This window comes from Lepidochelys olivacea (assembly GCF_965140295.1).
Source record: "Lepidochelys olivacea isolate rLepOli2 genome assembly, chromosome: 2".
Classification (NCBI taxonomy): Eukaryota; Metazoa; Chordata; order Testudines; family Cheloniidae; genus Lepidochelys; species Lepidochelys olivacea.
The window spans coordinates 230,823,753-230,837,104 of record NC_140412.1 but is presented as its reverse complement, the minus strand read 5'-3'; the positions used below and the strand labels follow the sequence as shown (position 1 = coordinate 230,837,104).

The 13,352-nt window shown below is 43.7% G+C and overlaps 1 protein-coding gene across 1 annotated transcript in view; it reads right to left on the bottom strand.

Moving 5' to 3' along the window:
- Positions 1-13,352, bottom strand: part of LOC311515807 (macrophage mannose receptor 1-like) — a 93,079-nt gene that overhangs the window by 65,658 nt on the left and 14,069 nt on the right. Inside the window, exons 4-7 of the mRNA XM_084619145.1 lie at positions 13,056-13,220; positions 10,636-10,749; positions 8,472-8,618; positions 5,018-5,200 (exon numbers count right to left, since the gene is read on the bottom strand). Of these exons, the coding sequence (XP_084475271.1) occupies positions 5,018-5,200; positions 8,472-8,618; positions 10,636-10,749; positions 13,056-13,220 (609 nt within the window). The remainder of the gene's footprint in view (positions 1-5,017; positions 5,201-8,471; positions 8,619-10,635; positions 10,750-13,055; positions 13,221-13,352) is intronic.

The following is a 13,352-nucleotide window of genomic DNA, read 5'->3' as shown; positions in this document are numbered from 1 at the left end:
TGGAGCTGGGGCTGGAGCAGTCAGGGCCTGGGTGCAGTGAGCAGTGGGGAGACCGAGGGGGACCCTGGGCAGCGGGCCCAGCACAGGGAGACGCCTCAGCCAAGAGGCTCTGCAGGCCAAGCTTGGATCGTAACCCCGACAGGGCGGGGGCGACACTGGGAAGAAGGGTCCTACCACTTAGAGCCTGAGAGCGTGTGGCCACCGCCAGAGCAAGTGTCCAACCCACAGCATCCCTGCAGCACAGCCAGGGCCTGAGCAGGGGGCCTGGGACTTACAAGGAACAGACTGTGAACTGCCCTGACATTCCAGAGACACTGTTTGTGATGTTCCCTGCCACAGAGCGGGGTGATGTGTTTCCTTTAACCTTTCCCATGTTTCCTTATTCTTTTTTAAAATTAATTGTTGATTAAATAATTTGCATTTGCTTTAACTTGTATGTAATGGTCAGTGGGTCAGAGAAGTGCCCAGGGCAGAGAGAGTACCCCGGAGTGGGGACACCCTATCCCCTGTCTTAGGTGACCACAGCAGGGTTGGGGGTCAAGGCCCCCAGGAATTCTGGACCCAGCCATGTTGGGGTTACGAGGACTCTGCCAGACAGGAGAGTGGAAGCGGAGTCCTCAAAGGCAGGGAGGCCACTGGGTAAAGGAAGTGGGAGCGAGGACTCAGATCCTTTCGCTAGCCCACTTCACCGAGGTAGTGCAGAAGCCAGGAAAGTTCCCCACAATAGCGGGACTTTCCCCCGCTTACAGGAAGGTTAAGAAACAGCTTCTGGAAGTAAGTCTCTGCTTTAGAAACCATGCTGGCAGTTCCTCATATGTCTACTTTTGTTATCAGGAAAGGTCATGCCCCAAAGTGGGGAGATAACCTGACTTCAACAGCTGGGTCTCAGATTTCCTCCAAAATGCTAATTTATCTAAACTGTATTATTATTAAAACAATTATTTTTAGTATCGGGGGTAGCCGTGTTAGTCTGTAGCCACAAAAACAACAAGGAGTCTGATGGCACCTTAAAGACTAACAATTTAATCCATAAAAGCTTATGCTCAAATAAATCTGTTAGTCTTTAAGGTGCTACCAGACTCCTAATTATTTTTAGCTCAGCTTTCCAGGTTCAGATTTCTTGTAAATTGCTGCAACCTAAATAGCCTTTCATGAATTTCTAAAAATGGCCTTTTTAAAACAAGGTACATACTTTCCTTATGTTGCTACTCTTCAGTACAAACAATGAGCAAAGCAGAATTGTCCTCATTCTCATTGTTTAAAAAAAAATTATACATTATCTTGTAATGTTGACCATCTAAATACTTGTCACGTTTCCCAACATACCGCAGGTCGTTCCTATTCTTGAGAATACTTTATTACTCTCCCAACTACAATGTGCAGTAGGAGCTGTTTAGATTTCCCCCTCTTCACATGCCTCCACACCAAGGAAAACTATTTGTCTTCATTTCTTAAGTCCTTCACATCTTATCCAGACCCTATCTGTCGTCTCTTGTGTGATATAGAGCCATTGACCCGTCTTCACTCCGACAATCATGCCAGTCTATCACCTATCAGTCCATTTTTCCCACAAACACCTTAATATTTTTCCCCATGCTCCCGTTTATGTGTGGGGAGTAGCTATAAAATTCCACAAAGCCACCACATTATTCTCCTTCAGATCTCTCCTATAACTCAACTCAGCTATGATGCCTACAAAATACATGACCATGGTTAGATGTCTGATGTGCTGTGTGACCACTGCTTAGTATGCGAATCATAAATTTCTCACTGTTACCTTGTGCTCCCCGTCTGTTGTATCCACTTGTTGTGACCTGTCATATACATAGACTGTGCTTTAAGGCTCATGACTCTCGTAGAGACCAAAAAACCACCTCGATGAGAGTCATAAGCCTTAAAGCGCACAGGCTCCAGCGCTGTACTGGCGGTGTAAATACATTACAGCACAGAAAGCAATTAATTGGTCTCCAGAAGTGTCCCATAATCCCTCAAGTGGTTGCTCTGCTCACTGTTTTGAACTCGGCTGCCCTGGAGACATGTGCTCCTCCCCTTTCAAAGCTCCATTTCTGATAGCCCTTGCATGCTGTGCTAATCTGCTCTGGGACACAAAACAAACCATTCATGTGGAATGTTTGTGCTGTTGAACACAGAGTCAGGTGTGTGTGAGAGAGAGAGAGAGAGAGAAAGAGAGATTGCTGTGCAAAGAGCTGGGGACGGAGGCAGGGGCTGATGTCCGAGTTTCCCCCTCCCCCTGCCTTTGGACTGGGTGCTTCCTGCCACTGTCTGAACTTACAAGACATCATGCTGACACACTCTCTGTCCCCCAAAACACACCGTCTCTCCCCAACTCCATACACACACACACTCCCAGTCACACAGTCTGCCCCCCCCCCCCAATTGAAAAGTGGCAATGTAGTAGGATGCCCATGGAACAATAGGATTGGGAAACCTGCATCATGTGACTTTGTGCCTGCCCCATGAGGCACTGCGAAACACTTTCCCAAAACACCCTGCAGCCACTTGCACAGTGGGATAGATACCACAGTGCACTTCTCTCTTTGCCTTTGCAAGAGCTGCTAATGTAGATGCACTCCACTGTCACAAGGAGCACAGTGTGGACACGCAACAGCGGTTTAATTCCAGCGCTTTAATAGAAGTGGTATAACTTGTTCCGCAGAAACTTGCTAGTGTAGACATACCCCTAGTGACATTACTGCCAAAAGAAAAAACTATTAAGGTAGTAACAGAGGGCAGCATAGATTTCTGATCCCAGGCTAAAATTTTACAGTGGAACAGTTTTCTGTTGGAAAATGCTTATTTAACTAAATCTAAATGTTTGTCAGGAATATATCAGTTTTGTCCCCATCAAAGATGAAAATGAGCCTCTTTTCTATCTTCCTTTAGATCTGAATGCAAGTCATACTTCCTTGAGAAGATCTAATTCCCCAGCAGGAGGGAAGACACACACACACACTCTTAAAAGGAAGATTGAACACCTGTCACATTTCAGAAGAACATCGCCCAGGAGTGAGAGGAGAAAAATCAAACATCTATTCATGAACCAAAAACAAATGATTCTGCTTAGAATCCCATGGTAGTTGCCGAAATACTATTGTGACAGGTGCATTTGAAGTGCCATGCATAGACAGATCGATAAAACATCCCTATATTACAAATGAGAAAATGGAGGCAGACAGAAATTAAATAACTTTCCCCAAGATGCACAGTGAACACATGGCAGATCTGGTAGCAGACCCCAGATCTTCTGACTTCCAGTCCTGTCCACATTAATCAACAGACATTGCTTCCTCTGACCTACTCCTATACATTGATAGTAAAGATCTCAGTCTCTAGAAAGATGGAAGTTATTTGCATCAACTCTGGGTGGAGGGAAGAGGGCAGGAAGGGACTGGGGAATAAGATGTTGAGTCTGATGTAGACTACACACTGCAAACACTTTATCACAGCTTCTGAACTAAAATTTTGTTATCTATAATAATTATACTTTTATATTTTGCTTCCAACATTCTGAGATTTAACTTAAACAACTTTTCATCCATTTTTGCACAGGATAAATTTCTGAAACACATTCTCTTCCTTTAAACAACAGGTAAAAGCAAAATTCTGGGACAAAAATTCTGCTCTCACTAACACCAGCCTAAATCTGGAATACCCCTACTGACTTCACAGTTTCCCTGAATTACACCTTGCAAATAAATGAGAACAGAATCTGAACTTTTTTCATCCAAGTCCCCCAGCTGGGACCTTACCATCACCCCTGCCTCAAAGGAGGGTTACGGTGGGCTATATGGAAAGGGGGTTGGCTCCCTGCTGTGCCAGTCAAAGGAGCCCCGAACACCACCCCGCCTTTTGCTCCTATAACCAACACCTAAGTCCTTTATCAAACCATTTATTGGGTCATTGCATGGGTAGTGCATGACTCCTCCATTTGAGGGGGCTGGGTGCGCCCGGACTGTGGCCCTGCCTCAAGGCCCACTGCTGCTCAGCCTCCTTCCCCCAAAGTCGTGCCCACATTCCACCTGTGGCCCCGCTCAGCCCCCTAACACCAAGCCCTCCCAACCCACCGTTCATGCTTCTTCGCCCCCTCCCAGAGGCCTCCCTGTGGGCAGAGCAGGGATGGGAAGAGGCAGAGGGAAGGCAGGGCCTCGGGGCGGAGCGCCAGTGGGGCCCGAGCCAGGGCACCCTTTCAGTGACGGCGCACTCCAGAGGCGACAGGCCAGCTGTCTGGGGAGGCTTAGCCTCCCATGGCTTCTTATGCCCATCACCTATGGGTCACTGTATCCCTTCCCTATGGATTACCTGCACTGGACACCCCAACACACACTTACATAATCAGTTGCAACTCTCGTCCCTGCTCACCATAACAAAGCCCTCCCTGAACCTGCTTTGGGGAAGGCGAACAAAACCCCACTCCACCTAGGCCAAACTGGTGGTGAGAGAAAAATTTCTTCTGAGCCCCCCATGAAAGGATATTGCACACAGACACCCACAGTAAGTCCAGACCAAACCTGGTATTTTGCCACCTACAAGGGGAGGAAGGGAGGGTGCTGCTCTACTTGGTGCATGGAAAAAGGCTTCTCCCACTGGGCTAGTCCCTTTTCAACTCCCCAGGCCTTCGGGTTGCTGGGGGATGAGTCAGCATCACCACACTGACCCCTCCCCTTTTGCAGCAGCCTCTGAGCCTCTTTCCCACCCCTAAAGTGCTATTCCCTCTCCCCCAGCAAGCCGGACAATGTCCTCCCCACCCCGCATAAGGTGCAATGCTGTCATTCTTCGGCAACACAGCATCAGACACACATGGAAAGTTCTACCGTTCTGAAAGATTCTACTGGTTTTGTTGGATTTCCCCCTTTTAAAGATAAGGAATCTCTCTGGTACAAGTTGATTCTTTCAAGCTTTTGGAACTTCTGAAGTGCACCTAGTGTACTTAGGGCATTACTAGAAGATTGTTCATTTTTCAATATACATATTGGCAGGGCTCTGTAGAAATACTCACTGTACCCAAGCTGCGAGACAATAAAGCTGTACTCTTCAACATTGTGGATACTAGCCAGATCGCCATCCTCCTTTCTACACGAAGTTAAGGCATCTTTCCATATTTTGGTGTCTCTTTGAATTATGTAACAATGGCCTGCATATGATATCCACTGAGCAGGGCATTTAATAGGCACATTAGTCTCTGAAGGAAAAATGACAATGAAAGATTTCAGACCAGTACAAAAAAAAGGGAGAGGAAAATTACATAAACATGGAATTAATAGTCTCCTGCTGATCCACGTATCAGTGTCAGGATGCAAAGTCTGTCATCCCAAATGCTTTGAAGCCCTCAAACTTTGCCACACCCATTTTTATTTATTTATTGTTCTAGATTGCTGTGGTCCTCTAGTGGAAAAACAGATTTTTGCAGCATTAGACTAGCATATTCCTTGAGTTCATGAAAATCCTCTTCCTCTACAAAAGTAAAGGGCTACACGGGTACTTGAAATTGTTTGGGCAGTTTGCAGTACTATCATTTGGATTGCACTTAGTTATAGACTGTCATGTAATGAGCACTCTGCTCTCCCATAACCCATATACACAGCTTGGCTAGATGCAACCCATAATCTCCAGCATTGACTTTAACCAACACGCTTAATGTCAAATATGTGCTTAAGTGCACCGTTGGATTGGGACCTAGGCCACTTTTTTCCTTCCTTCTCTGGGGACTGGGTCCTGGAAGGCACCGAGTGCCACCAACTACCCTTTACATCAAAGGGAGTTGAGGATACACAGCGCTTTGGAAGATCACACCCTGCTTCCTTCCATGATTCTTACTCCCAATGGACATTTAGTAAATTGCTTTACTGTGTGCATCTCTGCCAGCACCATATTGCTGCTGTCATCGCATTTACTCAGGGATTCCTTTGTGGTCAGGAACTTTTGTCTCCCTTCTTTTACTCCTCCACATTACTGCTACACTGAGATGGTGATGCTAAATCTGAAGCATAAGAAATGAAGTGGCAGCTCCTTCACCAGGAAAATAGATGCAGTGCGAGTCAGTATTTCATGGACAGTTTATTTCTGATGATCAATTAGTATTATACTTTCAGAAGTTCTTTGTTTTCTCAAGACTGATCACTAGCAGATATGTCACCATTATTAAAAAAAAAGAATACAAGTTAAACTAGGCAGTAGAGTGATAGTAACACTAAGTCCCAATTCAGGAAAACAATAGTTGCAGGAAAGCAACTTTAAACATGTGTTTAAGTCCCACGAATTTCCATGTAATTTAAGTACATTCGTAAGTGCTTTAGGCCTTGTCTGCACCAAATACTTTATCAAACTCGCTACATTTCTCAAGGCTCAAGAGACATCCCTGAGAGATGTCGTTACGCCGACCTAAACCCCAGTGTAGACACCATTCAGTCAACAGAAGAATTCTTCTGTCAACCAAGCTACCTCCTCCGAGGGGGTGGACAAACTATAATGAGGGGTATCACCTACCTTCTGTTGCTGTAGCGTCTACACTACAGTGGCCTAGCTGCAGTTGTGCTGCCACCATGCTTGTAGTGTAGATACAACCTTAGGGATGGAGCATTTTAGAAGGCATAATTTAATTAAAGCCAGCATTAAAGAATTGTTCAGTGTTCCATATGAATATACACTGACCACACATTGGCGAAGTGGGAGAGGGACTAAAAAAAAAAAAGTTAGATCATCAAAAGATTTGGAAGCTGAGGGCCTGATGTCTGTTGTTCGTATGCACAGGGGCAGCGAGTTATATGGACCGGTGGTGCACGGGCTCCAGCAAATTCAGGGCCCAGGGGCCCGGTCTCTCCCCTGCGCACCTCCCCCGGCCCTGCCTGCCGCCCCCACGCACCTCCCCCGTAGCGACCCCCGGCCTCGCCTGCTGCCCCCACACGCCTCCCCCGAACATCCCTGCCTGCCCCTGCAGCTCCGCACTGCACTCCCTTGCCAGCCGCTGCTGGCTACAAGGGAGCGGAGCTGGGGGCAGGCTGAGACAGCTGCTGCACCTGCGGAGGGAGGCGGGGAGGAGGCACATGCCCCATGCCCCGCACCCACTCCTGCACCCCAACCCCGTCCCAGACCAGAGCCCACATCCAGCACCCAAACTCCCTCCCAGAGCCTGCACCCCAAACCCCCTGCCCCAGCACAGAGCCTGCACCCAGCACCCAAGCACCGTCCCAGAGCCTGCATCCCAAACCCCCTCTCACACCCAAACTCCCTCCCAGAACCTTAGGTAGGTGTGGGGGGTGGGCAGGACCTGGACCCGGACCTGTTCTGGGCACCACCAAAAATTCTACAAACCTACCACCCCTGCGTATGCAGGCATATTGTTTTGTATATGTAGATTGCAGGACTGGAACCTATTAAAGGTTTGGAAATTCAGGCAGACCATTTTGGTCAAAAGGTTAGCAGTAAAGGCCACTGAAAACAAAACCATATGGATTTAAGGAGACATCTAGGCATTTTTCTGGAAAGAGAGGGGGGATAATGGGGGGAACAGAAACAGTGACAAAATATGGAGATGGCACAAAGAGAGATTTTAAAGGAATAGCTTTAAAGCTAGGTGGTATTTTCCTGCCCAGTGCTGCCTTGTGTTTTCACTACATACATTCAACTGGTTCTAGATCTATATGCATGCTTCTTTTTAAGAAACAAATACTTCTTAAAATACTCTCTCTAAAAAATTCCATTGCCACCCGATACCAAAATGCCTTGGCAAGTTAGGGCTGGTCTACACTGGGAACCTACATTGACATAGCCACGTCTCAAAGGGGTTTGAAAAATCCATACCCCTGAGACACATAGCTAGGCTGACCTAGCCGCAGTGTACAGCGTCAACCTACCTACCGCCTCTTGGGGAGGTGGATTAATTACAGTGAATGTAGAATCCCCTCTCATAGGCATAGATAGTATTTTTGCTGAAGCACTACAGAGGTGCAGCTGCAGCACGGCAGTTGTGTTGCTGTAGCATTTTAAGTGTATTTAGTTTTATTTTACAAGGTATCAAATGTGATAACAAGTAGCAACAGATTCTCTTCAGCAAATGAAAATGTGAGGTTTTAGACAATTCCATTGTCCTTTTTCAAAATAAATACTTTAACCTGTTTCAGGTACTGACAACGACATCTCTGGGCCACATCATTCCCCCAGGAACTGTGCACAGAGGGGCCCTTCTGTTTGCACATGGAAAAGGGAACTCAGCCACTTTCTGCTAGTCCAGGGATTTAGGCCAAAGGAGAAGGCAAATTGTGTGGGGAGTGGGTGGGACAGGACTGCCGTGGGAGGAGGGGTGGAATCCCACTCACTCAAAGGTGAAATCTTCCTTTACACGATCAGCTGCAGAGTCCTGAGGCCACTCTTACTCTTTCCTCATCTTTTCAGACTCTAATTACATCACATTTAAAATAATTGCCATTATTGATTTATTTTATCAACCAGCCTACCTGAAGGAATAATGAAAGACTCTAAAGTGGCATTTCCTCTTTTACAAATGTAGCCAAGTTTCTGATCACATTCCCGGTTTTCCCATTTAGCACCTTTTCCAGGATTCAAAGCTGCACAGATTTTCCCAGGCTCTGGAGCGGGACTTCCTTTGATGAGAAATAGATACAAAACCAGAGAACTTTCATATAAGCACATCACTATCTAAAGAAAACATTTTTGTGGCCCTTACTCTGTAATTTTTTGTCATTTCATTCCCATACTGTTTTACCAACATGAATCCGCAGGGATCAGACTAAAATACACACATGTAGAATCATTTCCCCATCATGCCAACAACTTTTTCTCTTGTCTGCTTTGATCAGCAATGAAATAATTAGCAATGCAGACATTTAGATAATAATTAGAATTCAGAGTAAACAGTTGATTGAGATGAATGGGGTTGTTCACACCTCTCAAAGCTATTCTTCCAGGGTGTCTACACACTCCGATTATTAACCAGTTTAGATTCTGAAGATTTTCTTTACAACTGCAAGGGTTAGGCACTTGTTTTTTTCCTTTTCAAAAGAAGAATGCATAGACTCTGGAGCACAAGAGGCAGTCTACCAGGCCCAGGAAAAGGACCAGTTCAATGAGATGCAGTGGACTGGCCAAGTCCATGGTTTGACTTTCACATTAAAGACTTGGTAGGTAATTAATTAGCTGACTGCAAAAACGGATGACAATCTGAAAAGTTGCTTGCCAGCTTGTCCAAACAAATGACAATAACAGGATATTTGTGCTAGAAGCTAACAAGGAACTTCCAGGAAGGGGGGGGGGGGCGGGGGGGACCCTATAGGAGAAAAGTAGTAAACTCCTGTATAATGATTAAATCACTACAGTAAATTAGAAGTTTTCCTGAATCCGCTTTAATATTATTACACGAATCCTGTTTTTCTCTTCAGCCTTTGAACACCAAAGGTGTAGGATCTACACAAGTAGATACGAATATAATTCATATATCACAGCAAAGCAATATTTTTTAATGTGCAAGAATGCTCAACTGAAATTGTTTTATGTTATTGCTGCTATTTTATTATCACAGTAATTACTTTATTAGTAGTATTTTCATTTATATGATGCACATTCCCCTAGGATGTGGGTGTCATTATCAAAAATAAAAAATAAAATAAAAATCAGCAAGTTGATTTAATAAATGAGAAAATTCAACTGAAAACTGGTTCTTACCCTGCATATTCCTGTGAATGGCACAGGCTAGCTCCATGTGTTGGCATCTTACCACATAAGTCTGAGTTTTTTTCATTATCTAATTTTATTTTATTTTGGCCAGGCTGCTACTGATCCTACAAACACATATAGTGGATGTAAGTCTTACGACCATGAGCAGTCCCCTTCGCTGGTACACCTCCATCTCAAGCAATGAAAGCCTTCCACCAACCTATGTGGGGCTGGCATGTAGATTCTTTCTGTGGTGCCCTCAGTATATTGCACCCTGTGGAGCCCCTGTACTAGATATAACTAGCAGGGAGGTACTTGCACTGGCTGGTAGTATTTATTCCTTTCTCCACTATTGTACATATCTGACCTCCTGCATAACACATGCTATAGAATTTCACCCAGTGAACTTAATATTTTTGTGCTGCTTAAAATAAAGTGATTCATATCCTATTGATTCGTGTATTTAACTGCACTGGAACATATTTATGCTTAAAAAAGAAAGTTCTGTGGTCATGGAAATGTCCCAAATATTTTAAAAAGAAGGACAAATGTACAAGTAACATCATCTCTAACAAGAACACAGTTCAAAGTTTTCTATGAAGAACCAGCAGTTTGCTAATTATATCTAAGGCAAGAAATAGGATATGACATATGGGAAATTTAGATGCCATGTGAACAAAATATAAATACCATAGAGCTTTCAAACATTTTTCTGGGTTTAGAAGCTATGATTTCTATTTTTTATTTTTGAATTATTAAGTGCAGAATTCTGTTCTTGAGAAACACGAGATGAGTTCTGTTGTACGTCCTCATTCATCTCCTTTTAACACAAGTTAAACAAGTTCCATGTACATAGGAAGAGTAGAATACTGGAGCTGAAATCCACTACATTGATCTAAGAGCAAAATTTTGCCTCTAAAATTGATTACCAAACCTATTTATACTTACCTGGAACCCAGTTTAAGTATCTGAAAGGGCTACCACCACTCCATTGCCATCCACTGTTGAAATTCAAACTGTTAAGACCAAACCAGAGAGAAGAACTCAAAGTCCTAGTTAATCCTAGATAACCAAGAGAAAGACAGAAAAGATCACCATGGGGGTGCAAAACAATGGCAGATGCTATTCCAGTCTACTGGGTAGTGGCTGCAGAAGGGCTCTGTTGCAGCTTCAAGCCAGCCTGTCTCTTGAGGACTTGAACACCATCCACTCTCATTCATCGCTTAGCACCCTGCACAAAGCATGAGTACTCAGAATTTGTACGGATTAAGTGAGTTTTATTTCAAATTATTTGGCAGTATGGGAAGTTTAAGCAGTGGAGACACTTACAGTTCATTTTAGTAGTAAAGGTATTACTGGTTCCAGCAGTATGCCCAATTTTAAGTACCGGGAATTTTGCTAGAATGAGTAATGCATCTAAAACTGAATGACCTTTTTAAGTGTGCCTGCTAGAAACACATGCACACGAAGGTAAGACTAACCACTTTACTCTTGACACTATAAAATGCAAAATTTATGTTCATATTCCATTAGGGTTGCATGGTTTAAATCACAATAGGTCAGAAATGCAAAAGTGAATATTCTACCACCAAATATTAACTCATCCACTTGCACAACCTGCATCATTGAAAACCAGGAATACATTACTATAAATATTTAAAGAGCTTAAAATGTACAAGATATTGTAGCATGCAAAAATACTATTCCTATTTTATCAAGAGACATTAAAAATAATCCCTGTCTCTTTTTCTTTTAGTTAGACTTGCACCTTCTTCTGTTTCACCTGCTTTCAGGTCTACAAACATTTTCCTGCTACTAATCAAGTCCGTATCACCATCATCAATTTCCAGATTATGGTCACAACCCTGGAAACACTTATACACATAAGTAACTTCCAGTAAAAGTAGTCCCATTGAAGTCAATGGGACTACTCACACGTGTAAGCATTAGCAAGTTTAGAGCCTATTATTCTATAGTTTACCTCTTACTTTGAGGCTTTGGAAGGTTACTTGACTGACTACTGAATGTCAAATTTTAGCATAGGGCTTCATTGGTCTCGGAAAAAACATTGCACTGATATGGGTCACTTACTTCTGCTTTACTAACAGTATAGCATCATGGTGATAGAATATCTAGAACAAAATGCCTTTGATGCTCTCAATCATGCCATTTAAATATGTGCTAGATCAGCACTTTTCAAACTGTGGGTCAGGACCCCAAAATGGGTAGCAACCCTGTTCTAATGGGGTTGCCAGGGTTGGCATTAAACTTGCCGGGGGCTGAGGCTGAAGCCAATGCCCGAGCCCCACAGCCTAGGGCTGAAGCTCAGGTTACAAGCCCCCAACCCTGGGCTGAAGCCCTTGGACTTCAGCTTTGGCCCCCCTGACCCAGGGCAGCAGGGTTTGGGTGGGCTCAGGCTTTGTTCCCTCCTCCTGGGGTTGGGTAGTCATTTTTGTTGTCAGAAGAGGGTTGCAGAGCAATTAAGTTTGAGAACCCCTGTGCTAGATGATACGATGCAAGACTATTCCTATTCGCAACTAAGAGGGGGTAGCCATGTTAGTCTGCATCCACGAACACAACAGGGAGTCCGGTGGCATCTTAAAGACTAAAAGATTTATTTGGACATAAGCTTTTGTGGATAAAAATCATTTGGGCTTGAACAGGGACTGGTAGTGGCTGGCTCACTACAAAAGCAGGTTTGCCTCTCCTGGAATTGACACCTCATCAATTATTGGAAGTGGACTACATCCACCCTGATCGAATTGGCCCTGTCAACACTGGTTCTCCACTTGTGAGGTAACTCCCTTCTCTTCATGTGTCAGTATAATAATGCCTGCTTCTGTAATTTTCACTCCATGCATCTGAAGAAGTGGGTTTTTTATCAACATAGGCTTATGCCCAAATAAATCTGTTAGTCTTTAAAGTGCCACCGGACTCCCTGTTGTTTTTGTTCATATTCTGGTAATCTAAAAGAAATCTGACGAGGTTCAATAAATCAAGAACTTAATGTGTCAGGAAACCATGGAGGTCCTACCTATGCCATGATTTCTGTGTTCGACAGGATTTTTAACTCAAAAATAAAAACTTAATGGAAAATACGCTATAAATATTATTAGATACAGTTATTAGAAAAAATAATCCTTTTTCTAAGCTTAAAAAATGGAAGACACTTACAGCCCAGGCAAGTTTGTCATCTGGCTATTGTAACATGCTCAGAATATTTTCTTACTTACCTCACAGTATGATGAGATGAATTAACATGCATAAAGTACTTTAAAGATATAATGTGCGATATAAGTGTAATAGTTAAAATGTACAGAATAAAAAAAACTGCTGCGTTTGCAGTAGTAATCATTTTATTACTCTACCTGCCAGGTATGTTTGCTCATGCAACTCTGTGATACTTAATAATTCTGCATTCTGTTGCTGACAGCTTTTCCTTGCCTGGTGCCACATTAGGGCTGATTGGGAGTTTATCTGGTAGTGGACTCCTGTCAATGGATCTGTATACCACAGTGTGTCAATGCCTTTAACTGTAGAGATAAGATAGGTATGTTATTGTTGGTTTCTATGAGTGACCCAAATGAAACATAGAATAAATTATGGAGACTAAGTGTACAAACACCACTAGTGGGCAGATATAAAATGATCTGAGGATCACAGGT